This window comes from Taudactylus pleione, unplaced genomic scaffold, assembly GCF_031769625.1.
Source record: "Taudactylus pleione unplaced genomic scaffold, aTauple2 ptg000117l, whole genome shotgun sequence".
NCBI classification, from domain to species: domain Eukaryota; kingdom Metazoa; phylum Chordata; class Amphibia; order Anura; family Myobatrachidae; genus Taudactylus; species Taudactylus pleione.
In genome coordinates, this window is record NW_028284519.1 from 1,053,369 (window position 1) to 1,069,502 (window position 16,134).

A 16,134-nucleotide genomic window follows, 5' to 3' on the forward strand; every position below is an offset into this window, starting at 1 on the left:
GCCACAAACTGGAAATGCTTATCGACCACTGCAAACCTGAGGAAAACACTGGTGTGCTAAGAAAAGAGGGATATTCAGGTAGTCACCCTGAATATATCCAATGACACCACAAAATTCCCAGGCTCCATTGAATGATGGAATGCAGGGTCCCCCTCCCGAACCGAGGAACCCTTAAGAATTTGTTGAAGGATTCGAGGTTGAGAATGTCCTGGTAAGACCCATTGGGTGTCTGTACCAGAAAGAGGATGGAGTAATACCTCGTTCCCCTTTGGGGCAACGGAATAGGTACTATAACTCCTGCCTGGAGCATAGAGTGTAACACCCTCAAAAATTACAGGGCCTAGTCCTGAATTGACAGAAGACCTGTAACGAAAAACCTTCTGGGAGGCTTTTACCGGGAGGAAAGGACATACCTTCAAGAAAATACTTCTCTTACCCCAGTGTCCGTGGTGGTCAGACACCAGCACTGGGCGAACTGGAGAAGCCGGCCTCCAACTCTGGGGGCTCCCGAGAGGAGGCCCGTCCCGTGAGGCTGAAGGCTTATAGTCCAACTTGGGAGTAGGACGTCTTGTACTCCAAGCCTGTTCTTATGGCTGAGCAGATTTCCTGGCTACTGACTGTCTTGGAAAGCTGTATTTTAGACTTACCCTGGCCTCACAGGGCCGAAAAGACAAAGTCCCAGACCCTGATGGGACTGTAGCCGATGGCAGACACGCAGACGTAGCTGCTGCCTGCAGGGCCACAATTGCGTCCAGACGAGGGCCAAACAGGACTTGTCCCGTAAAAGGCAAAGCATTCCAAATGGAATCTGCGTCCGCTTTCCAAGAGCGCAACCACAGGGAGCGGCAAGCCGCTACTGCTGCCGAGGAGATTCTGGAAAGGAGTAGGCTATATGTAAGACCGTCTCATTATGAACGTGGCAAAGTCTCTGAGAATTTGCCACTATCCACCTGCTCTGCTGGAGAGTCAGTGTGCAGAGATCCAGTTACCTACTCAGTGTTCCATGGCTCTGGCCCCCCAGCACACGGCCATAGCCGGCCTGGAAGCCCCTCCAGCAAGGGAATATTGGATTTTAGATATATTTGCACCTTGCAATCTGGAACCTCCTTCAAAGAGGACCTGGAGGGCATGGGCAACGTAGCACTCCTCACTAGGCGTGTAACATGAGAATCTACCCGTAAAGGTAACTCCCATTCGGAAATGTAATTATCCGCAAAAGGGGTATGCAAAAGGTCAACCGTTTTTGAGGCTGGAACCGCTTACCCTGATTTTCCACGCCTCCTCTAAATGATCCACCTGACCAGATAGAGGAATTACAGTGGCAACACCCTTATCCTTAAAGAAGGCATATTTGGATTTAGCCACGGGGGATATGTAATAACCAAAGCCGCACGGACTGCCCGTAGAAGGCCAGGTATATAGACTTTAGACCCAGACTACGCCTCCTTTGCACTAAGGGGCTCGTGTCTGAAAAAGTCAATAATGTCACCGTCATCAGACGTCATGTCTTTACCCGTCTGAGACCCGAAAGGCCGTTTAGAAGGCCGAAATGGTGACTCCCCCTGTAAAACGTCCATCAGGTGCAATACCATTTGGACAATAAATTCACCCACACAGGCTCCTGCGAGACCTGGGGGGGCGAAAAACAGGATACACTGGGGTACCATCAACTGTCCAGGGACCCCTGCATGTGAGGAGACCACCACAGGCTGCGATAACCCCTTGGGGAAACACAGGGGGCGTTGCCCACAAAGGCTGTAAGAATCTTAGCCAGCCGAGGGCGGTCCCCTTTTTTGTGCAGGCACAGTGACAGAAATGGGGCGTGATATATAATACAACATGCCCTCCATAAACCCTCAGCGTCTACATATCTCTCCGCTAACTGCACATGATATCAGTACATTATAGCTGGAAGAGGATATCCTCGTTCACTTTCCGACATGAGGAGTGTGAACGGAGCGTATGTGACCTCCCACACAGAAAAAACACGTTTACTGTGAGGTAATAAACACCCTGCGACACCGCACCGCAAGGGCTGTAGCAGAAGAACAGGGATAGGAAAAGGCTGACAGTCAGAAATTAAAGTACAGGCAAACAGCGCTAGCATTTAAGTCACATACAATGCACAGATAACATCCAGCATTACAGGCACTGCAATCAACTACACAGACCAGAGCCTGGTAGGAAACAGTGCTGCATACACTGACCTTAATTGAAGGAGAGGTATGCGGGGGACCCGGACCCCAATGGCATCTGTATCAGCTTCCAGCAGCGTTTGCCATCCCCAGCACATGTAGTGAGAAAATGGCCACCGAGGAGCAGAGAGAAGGCAGGGCCCGGGGGAGGAGCGCTGACACAGCCCGCTCAGACCGCTGTGGAATGGCACTGTGCAGCGGGGGAGACGCCGGCTGTGAGACAGGGAAGGCGTTCTCCCCTGGCGTGCTATCAACCCCTGGACGCCGCGCTGTACCGCACATGCTACGGCCCGCTGTCCCTGGTGGTCTAGTGGAAGGCGCAGGATCAGTACCTGTCCCCACGCGCAGCTGGTCCCCAGGGAGCCCCCTGCCTGGGGACCAAACAGGACTGCGTTACCGGCGGGTGCCCACCGCGGGACCCCGCTGCTTACCTTGTTCCCCGTGCATCCGGCCACAGTCCAGGTAGCCGGGGATCACCGCTAGCTGTGACCCCAGCTACCTACCAGCATCCCCGGATCGGTACCGGCGTTCTGGTACCGGCGGGGTGTAGGAGTGACAGCATGGACGTCAATACTGACTGTCCTATGCTGGAGCACTCTAGTTGTGCAGCCACAGCTGCGAAGAAATATTCAGGGGCCTTAAAAAGACCCCCCTCTGTACGGTGCGACTGGTCCAGGCCAGGCACCTACGAAAACTGAGTGGCCTGAGGCTCGGGGGCGGGGTATAGGAGAGGGACCCCAGTGCATCCTGGGAGGCTGAAAATTTAACTCTGTGGTGCCTGGATGTCTGCCGCCATCGCCTATACCCAAGGTATCCTGTGGATACCCTATGGACCCTGAAGTAGAAATTGTCTGTTTTAAGGTCTGACAAAGATGGTCACAAAAGGCAACAAAAGAGAGGGGTGGGGACTGCTTACAGCATTGCTACAGGTTGCTGTTCTGGCTGTGGCAGGCTGTGTATCAGCCTGCGTTTGTGGCTGCTGGTCAGGCTGTGGTGCAGGCTGTGTGCCTGCCTGCTTTTGTGGCTGCTGGTCAGGCTGCTGTGGTGCAGGAGGTTAGGCAGGCAAGCGATGGCTTCATGTGCGTCTCTCTCTGCAGGGGACTGACAAATGACATCATCTGCCGGTGCCCCAGAAGCTCCAATCAGCATCTTTCGGAGCTAGCCGGGTCAAATAATCAGGGTAGCACCCGTTTACACTGCCTCATGACCCGGGAACAACCCGTTTTCAACCCGAGTAAGATTGCCCGGTAAACCGACCCGGGTTATTTTTTTTGGGAGCCGTTCACACAGAGCCTCAACCCGGATCGACCTGGCAATAACCCGGGTTATTTGTTTGGTGTAAAAGGGGTATAAGTGAAAGTCTATTTCAGCAGGCTGCATGTGTATTAGCTGCTGCTAGACGGCTATGGCAGAAATCCTATAGAGAAGGGTGTCAGGTTCACGTAGCCACACTTTGTTGAAGCAGGACATCAAGATGTCGAACATAAAGTGAGAGGAAAGACAGGTGAGTGGACCAGCAAGTGCAGCTATCTGTTGGCTCCTGGAGGGTGAAGCAGCTGGACAGGGCTGTAGCAGGTCACTTTTGCACCTTCTCAAGGCTTCAAGGCGCCGCTGCTGGAACCCCACCAGCTAGAGACGTGTCGCTACTGGGGCTGCCCCTAAGGATTGCGCCCTGGTCTGTGGCACAGGTCGCACACCCCTACTAAAGGCCTTACATCTGGCTATTAGATAGGCAGCAGATCTGCTGCTCTAATATAGAAAGTGTTTTGCAGGACAGGGTGAACACAGGCACAAGAAATTGGGCACCAGGACGAATATCTTAGTCACCATGGCAACCCGTATTTGTCAAGCCCTGCTCTAGTCTCCAAAGTTTCAAGTGTTCTATGACTGCCTCAACTCTTAGACAAGCTCATCAGATTCCCAAACCACCTTCTTAAACCCCTTAGCCTATTCTACCCAATTAGGGTCAATGAATGAAAGGTTAAGGGAATTCTCTAGTTTAAAAGGAAGGTGTATGTAGAAGTTATGAACATAAAAACAATTTTGAGACATATGCCTTCATCATTACTATGGCTACTTTTGAGACTTTTAAAGATTGAAGTAATAGAATTTTACAAAAAAAAAAAAAAAAACAGGTGCAGAAATGACCAATGTATGAAAGCACAGGTCCCTAAAATGAGACACTTGTTATGCTTGGCTGAGATGTTTAAATCTTGTTTAATGCATTCAATCTGAATATGTTAACTCACTTATATTGTTAATTTACTGACTGATTCACCCTACTATACCTATACACAGTTCATACAACCTACTAATCCCAAATCAACACTGCTGCATTACTCTTCAATACATCATTTCTGGACAGTTGCACATCGTTGGGTCTCCCAGTTGTCCTATTTTAATAACTATTATATTTCAATATATATATTTATTTTCGCTTTTATACTCTTTTAATTGGTAAGCCGCTTTAGGGCCATATTCAATTACCGGCGATATTATCGCACCCGCTATAATTTATTGCCGATTTTTGGAGAAAGAAAATGGAGAAAACTTTTCTGCATCTGAGACATGGAGAAAAAAATTGCAAAATCCCTATTTTGGCTAAAAATGTGGGGATTTCCTTTAGAACCCTTTGCACAGCCCCCTAATTATACTTGACGGCAAAAAAAATCGTAAGTTGCTGAAAAACAATCGCTGAAATATTGGTCGGGAAAAAAAAACTTGGAAAATGCGTTTAATGTATTGGGTCTGGTATTTTGGGGGGCCATAAGGATACGCCAAGTGTTATAAAGAACGCACGTGGCTGGCGCAGGCATTCTTTTAAAATTTTTAGACAAAAATAGGGATTTTGCAGTGTCTTTCGCCTGCCTTAGGCTGGAGAAAAAGTTTTTTTCCCAGTTTTTAGGCGAAAATCAGCCATTTTTTCGCAGTCGTTGGCGAAATTAGCCATCACAACGGCCGAATTTGCCTGCGAAATTGGCCGACCTGACGGCCGATTTAGCCTGTAATTGAATCCGGCCATAAATGAAGGATTACCTTGTGTCTATGTAATTTGTTAGATCCTTATAGGGCTGTTATGATGAGCGGGTGTTTATATACTGGGAGGCCTGGGGCTACTGCTGTTCTGTGTGCTACTGTAGCCAACTGAGCTGATGGTGGAGGAAACTATGACTGGGCTGCTGACTATAGAAACAGTATAAAACAAAACAAATATGGTAGATAAGGAAAGGTATACCGGAAACTAAAGGTGGGTACACACTGCACAGATATATCTGCATATCGAGTAATCATACACACTGAATGACCATCATCTGCTTCTGTCCGTGTGTCCCGCTGCCGGGGTTGGGGGGGTGCCCTGCTCCACTCCCCGCGGCCTCTGCTGCATGTGTGCGGGCAGCAGAATATATATCTGACAGTGTGTACCCAGCTTTACAATTAAAAAAAATACACAAAAAAAATTTGGACAGATTAGGGGACAGGAATAAGAGATATAAAAGACAATACAGGACAGAAAGTGACATTGATCAGTACTTATCCTGTCCATGTGATACGGTTAGACTTAGTGCAAAGAGGATGATCCTTCTATGCTTCAGTCTTTTGTTCTCTCCAGGTCGCCTTCCCTGCTATGTACACTGGACCTCCATTCTTTTGCTAGTAACTTTTAACCCTGCACTGCCTGCAGTAACTGTCCCTTAAGACACCGAATTCTCCCCTTCTGTGCTCTAAAGGGGACCAAACGACCCAATACTACAGAGCTTACCTCCATCAGGACCATTTGCCGGCCCCTGCTAACGTATTCTCGTTAATCACTTTTTCAGATGTGCGTTGCTTAGATATGTAGTTTTTCGGCCAAACCGGGACGACAAATAGGCCTGGTCGTTCAGTCTGTATGGTCATTCTGTGCGCTCCCGTGGTCGTCAGCGATATCTTCCAGTCGTCAGTGCTACACGGCCAACTGGACGATATCGCATGCAGCGCCGTGCAAGGTAATGAAGGATGGAACGAGGAAATGAGTAAAGCTCAGTACAAACCATCTATACAATATGTTAGTCAATATTGTGTTCCACAATGGACGACCACCTTATAGTGTGTACCTCCAAATCCACCAAATTTATTTGATGAATTGTGTGGTCACATGTTCCCGTCTGACGTCCTGGATGGGATGATACGACAGACAGCGTAGTGTACTAATGTTCATTCTAGCACCCTGCACCTGTCACAACCTGTGCAGTTCCTCTTTCCTGCCAGGGGTGCCGCTCTCTGCTGTGGTGCTTCTAGCACACTCTGGTGTGTATCTCCACAGTTTGTTGCATCAGTTGAGTGTGCTAGAAGCACCAGAGCAGAAACACCCCAGACAGAAAAGAGGAACTGCACGGGTTGTCACAGATGTAAAGTGCTAGAATGAACACTAGTGTACTTACATTAAGCATGCAACGATATATTGCATCATCGTATGATGATGCGTTATATGCATACATTGCCGCACCGATGGGTTGTGTACCCATCTTAAATTCCAGCCACATCCACAGTGCCACGTGCAAAAAAAAAAAAGACAGTAAAGAAAAGATCTTTATGAGGAAAATAAATAAAATGTCCATCACAGTGCACGGTGGTGTCAGGCTGGAGGGCAGAGATCGCTCCCCCTGTATAAAAGCACGGGCATGCTGTTCAGGCGGGAACAATTGCCTGAACACATTAAAGAGAGTAGTCCTGCGTCCACTCTCTCTGTGTAGAAGCTGAAAAAAATAAATCTGTGGGGACCGTGTTTGGGAGCCTGCAAGTGGGGACACTATCTGGGAGCTGTATATAAAAAATTCTGTGGTGCCAGCAAGTGGGGACAGTATAGCCAGTATCTGGGAGCTGTATAAATAACGTGATGCTAATTTCACTACAGGGACCAGATCCTAAAGACTTTGATTATGAAAAAGCTGCAGATGACTGGGCCTCTAAGAAGATTATGAGAATATATAAAATATTATTTCAAGTTTAAATCATTATAAGGTCACCCGGCTGGAAAACACCTTCTGGGGAAAACACTGGTATTCATCAATTGCCGATTCCGACCAAAAAGTGACAGGTATCGGTTGACAAACATGTTGGATTTCGGCGACCAATCAGGGATATAGATTGCTAGCGTATGGTACCAGAAACAAGCAAAGGGTATCCCCCAGCACTCTAAACAATATCAGCAATAAGATTTGATAACTACATGGTGGTAGATAATTTAGAGATCTGCAAAAATATGGCTAAGCCACCAGGCCACTTCACGGCTTCTCTTATTACTGGAGGTACCCAAGTCTTAGTCAAAGTCTGGGGAGCGGAACCCCAAAAAGCCGGCAAAGGCCAGCCACCCCAGGGCAGCACACCTATGAGAGGCTAAGGTGTTAGTGTTATTAATAATAATAATAATAATAATTCAAAAGCTGTGTGCTAAAATGTGATACACAGGTGAAAGATGTAATACTAAAGAAAGTAGTATTGGTAGAAAAATAATTTGAAAGGGTTAAGAAAGTGCTAAAGTGTTATAGTGTGCCACCCCAAAGCATTCCAGCCACACCAACCCAGGGGGCACCGCGCCGCAAACTCATCCCTAAAACTAATAAAGATGAGTTTGAGGCGCATGCCCCCACGGTTGGTGTGGCTAGAATACTTTTGGGTGGCACACTATAACACTTTATTTAGCACTTTCAATTATTTTTCTACCAATACTACTTTATTTAGTATTTTAATTACACCTTTCACCTGTGTATCACATTTTAACTAATAGCTTTTGATTTATTATTATTATTAATAACACTAATAGGTGTGCTGTCCTGGGGTGGCTGGCGTTTGCCGTTTTTTTGGGGTTCTGCGCCCCAGACTTTGACTTAAGAATTAGGGACCTCCAGTAATCCGACGGATTGCGGAACATCAACGGCCGCCGGTTGGCATTTCCAATCAGCAGATCGCGCAATCCGTCCATAGGTGTATGGGGGCCTTTACACTAGTGTTGTATGTGTGTATTTGTAGGTTATGGAATTATTTAGACTGTAAGCTCCAAATGGAGTAGGAACTCATATGAATGGAATATTCTCTATATCACACTGAGTAAACTGGTGACAATATAAAAAATAATCAGCTACGACATATCCTAAAATTGAAGTGCGCAGTGGCCACAATGGCTATCACCACAGCATTGGAGAAAGAGCACACTGGGGGGTGGAGAATCCTCTAGGGTCAGCAAATAAGGTGGGGGAGTGAGTCGACCCGCAGTACAACAGTTCCAAAACTACTACTACTACTAATAATAATATGTACTTACTTGAACTTGCTTATTACTGCTTGCCCTTTCTCTGTATTAAATTATCAAATTTGGGTAATATAATGCATTGCAAACATTTTTTACCACACTTAGGTCCATATTCAATTAGACGCGAAAAGTCCGAATCTGCGGAAAAGTATCGAGAGTGACGTCATTTCGCCAGGCGGAAAGTTTCCGCCATATTCAATTCCAAAAACTTTTTGCGTACGCGAAAAGTCAATGCAATGTAATCAGCGGAAAAGTTTTGCCTATGAATAGCAGGCGGAAAAAAGTGCAGAATTGCGGTTTGGGGATTCAAACTTCGGGACACCCCCCTCTGCACCCTTGGGACAGTCCCCCAAAGATAAACTGTGTCAAAAAAAGTTAAAAGAGAAAAAAAAAAAAAAACTTTAGAACACCCCAAAAAAGTACTTTCATTTTGACGGTAAAAAAGTTCAAAGTTGGGGGACAAACTTAAAAACTAGCTAAATAGACTTCTGGGGGGTCATTAAGTAGCGTTCGGGCTAGGCTGTTTCAGCGGGACGCCGCACCCTGCCCTCCAGCGCGGTGCCTCGCTGAGACAGCTGCAGGTTCTGTCTCGACCCGCGGGTCGCAGTGTCCCGCAGGTGGTCAAAACGGCGGGACAGCACGCGCCCGGCATCCATTCACAGTGACCGCAGTGCTTGGGGGCTGTCTGGCATGTCCGTAAGTGCCAGGCATGTCCCCAAGAGTGACGAAAAGGGGACGCAACATAAAGACACACCCCTTTTCTTTGACGCCCCCTTTTGGGCACGCGCGCCCCGAAGTGCCCTATCTCTAGGTACGGCGCCCTGCCTGCTGCCGGACCTAGAGTGAACACTACTTAAGTATGGGGCAGGTGTTTTTTGTTTGCAGGTGCTTGCGGCAGATGGATTTTTTACGTCATATGAAACTTCACTTTAGCAACTTAAAAATATGCTAGCACCCATTTTCAAGTACATCAAATTTGCTTGGTGCACTTCTTTTCACATAAAAAACTGCTTTATGCTATTCTTCACCACTTGTGTTAATGCGCTAATTGGCACCAATTGACACAACTTAAGCACCCCAAATACCTTCATTATGGCTAATTGGGGGCTTCTATAGTGATCCCCAATGTTAGTGCATCTTTTGGGGTGTGTCAGGCTAAGTTCCCCATTTTTGACAGGACTTTTCACCTGTTTGAGTTTCGCCAGGTGCCGTTTTCGCATCCTAATTGAATTGCAAACCACGCGATGTAGGCAAAAAGTCCGGCAGACGGAAAAGTATCGCGGGTGCGAAACTAATTGAATATGGCCCAAAAATGGATAGGAATATACAATGGTCATTTACACGACAACTCAGCTTACTAGCATTAAATGCTTTTCATTTGACAAAATTGTAGAAATGATGAAAGTCATAACAGCAAGATTAATAAAACAGTAATCGCAAAAACGCACTATAGCTCGTATTTTAGCCCAGTATTTAGGACCGGGTACTCACTCTTAAATAATTGCTCGGTCCACGGGGACGCGCTCTGCTTCTGCCAATCCCTGAAAGCTGCACTCACGCACTGCAGTCCTGGAGAGACAGCGCTGTCATTCAAAGCTGGCTCCGGCCGCCCGCACAGACAGGCAGCCGCACTACAGTCCTTGAGAGATAGCTCTGCCGTCATTTGAATCTGGTGCAGGTCGCAAGCCAAACAGAGCTTACGGACCGACAGCCAATCAGCAACTGCTGCTGGTCCACGAGCTCCAATTGACTTGTGACCAGCACCCAGATTTGAATGATGGCGGTGCTACCTCTCAAGGACTGCAGTGCGGCTGCCAGCCCGTACGGGCTTACACACCACATCCACGGCTGCTAGACGGACACAGCAAGAGTGAGGTAAGAGGCTGCTGGGGGTACAAGAGGTGGAGTGGGACAGGAAGGGGAGGGGGACAGGAGGGAGAGGGGGATGCATAATGTGTAAGTGGCATTACTTTGTGTCAATTTGTAAAGGGCAGTACTGTGTGGCATAATTTGTAAAGGGCATTACTGTGTAGCATAATGTGTTATAAGGGGCATTAGAGTGTAGCATAATGTATAAGAGGCGTTACTGTGCGGCATAATGTACAAGGGGAACTACTACTGCACGGCATAACGTGACTAAGGGGCACTACTATGTGACGTAACGTGAAAAAGTTACACTTCTGTGCAGTGTAATGCGACCGAGAAGGGGGCGCGGTCATCGGAAAAGGGGGCGTGTCTATAAGACGCGTCCCCTTTTCGTCACTCTTGGGGGCGTGCCCGGCACTTACGGACTTGCCGGGCAGCCCCCAAGCCCTGCAGACAGGGAGAATAGATGCCGGGCGCATGCGCCCGGCGTCTATTCTCCGGCGGTTCTCCCGCGGGTGAGAACGGCTCCCGCAGGCTGTGAGGGCAGGGCGCTTTTTGCCCTCCTCCTGGAGGGCAGGGTGCTTTTTGCCCTCCAGAAGGAGGGCAGGGCGCCGCGCCCCGCTAAAACAGCCTAGCGGGAACGCTAGTACTATTGTGTGGTCAAGCCCCTTCCAGCAAGACCAAACTTGTTTTTTTGGCTCCCGTCTTCAGCGCGCGCTCTCCCTACTTCAATTGTGGTCAGGGGCACCGATTCTCTTTATGTACACAGGGCACAAAAATATGCAATTACGGCTCTACTTTGGTGTGCACAGATGTGTCCTCTGTGTTCAGCACCCCTGCCCTAAAAAATTACTACAGTGATCACTAATTAATCCTCTACAACTGCTAAGCCAGGGCTTGGTCAATTGGGAAAATGACTTTCTATTTCTTTGTGTGTGACCTACACCAATGAAGAGCCAGCTTTACTTAACCGAACCATCCAAATATCTGACTATGGCACATGTAGGAATTCCCTGCAGAATGAGCACTGTTGTGTATATTTTAATACAGAGCAGCCACGATTCCCTCTCCCAATAGATGTGTGAAGTGTAAACCGTAGGCTATAATGGCTAACACCATCTGAAGCTACTTTTGAGATTGAAAATGGGGGATTGCAGCAGATATCTTGAATATCTGCTGTGTTCCCCTGTACATTCATCCTGGTAATTCTTAAAATTTATGTACCACCTCCGAAAACGCTTGTTTTCTAGGATAAACTGCATATATTTTTTGATAAATAAGCCTTTTATTCACTGCGGGCTTTGTATACAGACAAGTCTAGTGTTACTGCCAGGCTCTTTTAGCGGGGCACGGCACCCTGCCCGATTTTAAAAGGCCAAAACGCTCCCTGCCCTTTTAGCGGCCTCCCTCTAAAATGCCTGCCCTGTGCCTGTCCCACAGGTGGGAAAAGTTGCGGTGACCAATCACCATCGGGCGAGTAGACGCTGTGCGCATGAGCACGGCATCTATTCGCCGTGAGGGGAGAGCTTGGGGGAAGCCCAGCAACTCCGCAAGTGCTGGGCACGCCCTCAAGTGTGGCGAACTGGGTGGGTGTCACAAGGACACACCCACTCCCTGGTCAACCATGCCCCCTTTTCGGGATCACACAGACACTCCCTGCCAGCACCCTTAGCGCCCTGCACTGCCCGTGGTCTAGTGGGAACACTAAATGTCTCCATCCAGGTCGAGTCACCTGGAAAGCCAACCCTCCTAGCGAGCAAGGTTTTTCCTGGGAAGGAATCCGCTGATCTGGGAATAAACCGCAGTGAAAAAGAAATCTGTCCAGGGTCTGACCCAGTGTGGGATCTCTGCCCAATGCTGATGCGATACATAATGGCTCCTGGGCAGTTGCGTTGTGCAATGACAGGATCTTGAAAAACTGCCACATTTATTACGAGGGAATGGCACGTGTATAAGCACATCTGGCAAGGAGTGGTAAGTAACCATAATGACATCCAAGATGGCCCGAAGTATAAGCAGACAAGAGACAAAAAGCTCAGCTTCTGTGCACATCAGGCTGTGGCAGCAGCTTTACTAACAGAGGCAAATGTGCTGCTGGATATAGCTCTGCTACTTCCATGAACTGGCTCTTCATACATAATGGGGAAGTGGGAATAACCACTATAAAAAGAGGGTTATCACTGAGTGCTACATTTTCCCCAAGGCACCAGTGCAATAAATAAGATGTCACATACTACAGCTGCCATGTATCCCCCAACTACAATGTGCACAGCCCCCCCTCACCTGTCATCACAGGACAGATATCAGGAGTCCGCTCCAACTTCCTTCCCACCAGCCCAGGGTACCTGAGAACGGAGTCCGCGCGCTGTTACTGCATTGACGTCACCGGAAAACGGCCTCTGGCCTTATGGGACATGTAGTCTCCTACGCTGAGGCACTGTAGCAGTGTGCCGGAAGTGGCGGGCGTTATGGGATATGTAGTTTCCGCTGCCCGCTCTCCGCGTCTGGCTGCTCTGGCATCTCTCATGCCTGCCAGCTATCGCTAGTTGTTGCAGTCGCAGCGATGCCCGGCTTCACCTGCTGCGTCCCGGGCTGCTACAGCAACTCTCACCGCGACAAGGGGCTGCACTTCTACACCTTCCCCAAAGACCCGGAGCTCCGGCACCTGTGGCTGAAGAACGTGTCCCGGGCTGGGGTGACCGGCTGCTTCAACACTTTCCAGCCCACCAACGGGCACCGAGTATGCAGCCTGCACTTCCACGGCGGGCGCAAGTCCTACAGCATCAAGGTGCCCACCATCTTCCCCCTCCGCGGGGTGAATGAGAGGAAGACCCGCAGGGGCAATGCCGGGGACAGGAGCAAGAAGAGGCACCACCAGCAGCAGCCCAGCTACACCCCTACCTCAACTACAGTGCTGGTGACCACCCTGCCAGGGCAGGAGCAGGAAGTGCTGGAGCTGACAGCAGGGGGGGCAGAGATGATGTTGCTGGGCACAGCGCCTGGTATAGGGGACATGTCTGCTGTGGAAGCCTCTGCTGCCGCCATGGGGAGATCCTTGGGGACAGTGCCAGGAGAACAGATCACTGCAGAGACTAACCCAGTCAATCTCACCGTCAAACTGGATTCCGCAGGAGGTCCTGGGCTGAGCACCCACTTCTCTGCAGGGTCATCCCACCAGCAGCTCCAGGTGGTGGTAGTGGGAGAGGAAACCTACCACATGCCAGAGTACTACCCCTCTTCCCAGTTTGCTGACCACTCCTACTCCATGTCCTCAGGCACCACCACAGAGGAGCTACTGAGGAAGCTCAATGAGCAGAGGGACATTATAGCTCTGATGGAGGTGAAAATGAAGGAGATGAAGTCTAGCATCAGACACTTAAGGATTACAGAGGTGAAACTAAGGGAGGAAATCCGCCAGAAAGACAAAGCCTTGTCCATGAATGCCGCAAAGAAAAAATTAGAAGGGAACTCCTAGGGTAACCGTGTTGGGTTTCCATCACCAGTCCTTAAAAGGGTCACTAAACCTAAAACATAAGTTTTCATATGAAAATTGATTGCACAAATGACCACAATTAAATATCAGTTTAAAACTTACTAAAATTAGGAGAAACATGGGATATTATTATGAAATTGAATTCAATCTTCTTAACTGGACGGCGTTTTATGTAATTCTCTTTAAACTATTCTATAGTTGTTTATGCGGGAAATGTCTGCATAAAATCCTTTCATGGTATAAACATGAATTACAACATCTTAATAGTTAATTTTTGTTCTCTTTTGCATGTGTTTGTATTATGTAGCACTGTTTCATATAAAACTGCTTGTATTTTAGGTTTAGTTTTCCTTTAAGGTGGCCCCGTTGAACTTGTTCAGAAACTGTTGGGTTTCAGCTTTATAGGACGATGGTAAACTATTCTGGAAAAGAAAAGACAAAATACATTTAGAAGTCCATGGAGGCAACTTGTTATGCACTTATCAAGGTTACATGTATGGAAAATTTACATATTTCAACATTGTTTACTAATTTTTTGGGTTTTTGTTTTTTTTTCTCTCCTTTTGCTCTTAAATTTCTGTTACTTTTAGAGCCTTCTGTAAAGTTTTAGGGATGAAGATTTACTAAGAACCTTGACTTCCAAAATGTTTATTGCTGCAGTCCATCACTAGTGATGAGATCACTGAAAGCCCCCCAAAATAAAGGATCATACATTTATTTGTCATCATTTGAAACCTAGTAAATGAAGATGTTTTTACTCTTTGGAAATAGTTGGTGAACAAGTTAAGGATACTGCATCATGATGTAAGAATTTATGTTGATTACATTGGAAAGACAATTCTGATAATCTACAATCAGTGTTTGAAAGAAGTTTGTTTCTTTTGTTTTTTAATAAAAATGTTTCTTTGAAATGTTTTTTTTTTTTTTCAGATAAGTTACATCCTTTCTAGTTTTGATTTCATTGATGTACAGGGATCTTACATTTCCATATGGCACATAGCGACAACACCTAAAACTGTTTTGTCATGCTTTTTTTTTTTTTTCTAACCTTGTTAAGGTCAGAATAATGTTTATTCCATGAAGATTTCCATTTTCTTTTTTTCTATGTTACTGTCCATGACTTCTGTTGTATATTGTGACCTGTCCATGTCTACAAGTTAGTGACTGCAGACAGTGTTGCTCACAGCAGCTTGCCTTTATAATGGAGTGGTCCTTTTCCCCCCAACTGCTACTAGTTTTGCATACCATAAGCCTTCTTCTGTTGACTTAGCACTCACCCTAGTGCTTATAAACGCAGGGACAGAATCTCACTTGAATTCTCTTAAGTGGAGTGTTATATAGTGTAACAAATTTGTATTTCTATCCCTGGTGATAGTAAATTGTCTAAATAAATCCCTGTAGTCCTTGAGCTGACATTTACTCTTTGTAATGCTTTTGTTCAGTATCCAGAAATTATAACTATACATATTCCCCATGACATCTGCTTGTAGTGTCTCCTCAATCTGCTGAGTATACACCATAAAAGCCGTACTTACATGGGTGACTGTATAAAAAATTTAGGAGCCAGAAATGTCATATTGATGCATGTTGGCATGTCCCATAGCATCTGGTTATTGAGCATCCTATAGCTATCACAAAAATTGTTCCTTGTATATTATGAGCTATTCACTTTTCATGACCTAAATTGTATCTCACTCCTCCACTTGCCAATGAATCTTCTGTTCCTGGTAATTAACAATACTGCGACCAGAGCCTTTACACATTGAAAGCACCGGTGTAAGCCTCTAATTAGAGACCTGGGGTAAGTTCCTGCTGGTACTGCTATGACACTGATGCTCATAATATAAATACAACAAATAATTTTGCACTAAGTGACTGTTCACATCTACATGTTTTGATGGTATGCTGTAATCACCATGAACCATATAAAATTACTCCAAGCCTATGCAATGAAGAGCAAGCTAAAGAGAAAGGGGCATGAGGCCAATGGTGACTTGAGAATGGGAATTTTATTTCTTAAAGCCCTTTAGTCTTAAGTTAACAGTCTACTTAATTATGTTTTTCTCTAAAGATGCATACACACGGTACGATATGTACCACCAACAACTTGAAAGATATCTTTGATAGATATATTTCAGTGAAGTCATCCTGCCACATCTCTGAACAGGCAATTTGACCAAGTTGACCTGCATGTAAGGACGATCATAGATATCGTTACCGTTCATGCAGGAACGCGAATCGTTGGTCATTCACTGCATAAAAATGAACGATATATCGTTGAACTATATCAA

General features: G+C 46.8%; 2 protein-coding genes across 4 annotated transcripts in view; one reads left to right on the forward strand and one right to left on the reverse strand.

Annotated features, from left to right (window-relative positions):
- Positions 1-12,752, reverse strand: part of CENPT (centromere protein T) — a 121,765-nt gene extending 109,013 nt beyond the window's left edge. For 2 of the 3 annotated variants that reach the window (XM_088471840.1, XM_088471838.1), the window contains exon 1: positions 12,634-12,752. The gene's annotated coding sequence lies outside the window, so the exon portion shown is untranslated. The remainder of the gene's footprint in view (positions 1-12,633) is intronic. The other variant, XM_088471839.1, reaches the window with a different exon arrangement.
- Positions 12,753-12,796: 44 nt separating this feature from the next.
- THAP11 (THAP domain containing 11) lies at positions 12,797-14,752 on the forward strand. Its single transcript, XM_088471841.1, has one exon. It carries the CDS (start codon positions 12,914-12,916, stop codon positions 13,823-13,825), a length of 912 nt encoding a protein of 303 aa, XP_088327967.1. The 5' UTR covers positions 12,797-12,913; the 3' UTR covers positions 13,826-14,752.
- Positions 14,753-16,134: the final 1,382 nt, after the last annotated feature.

Bases quoted from the DNA above. Each gene is read 5' to 3' on its own strand.
- THAP11 (XM_088471841.1), top strand. From the start codon at position 12,914: ATGCCCGGCTTCACCTGCTGCGTCCCGGGCTGCTACAGCAACTCTCAC.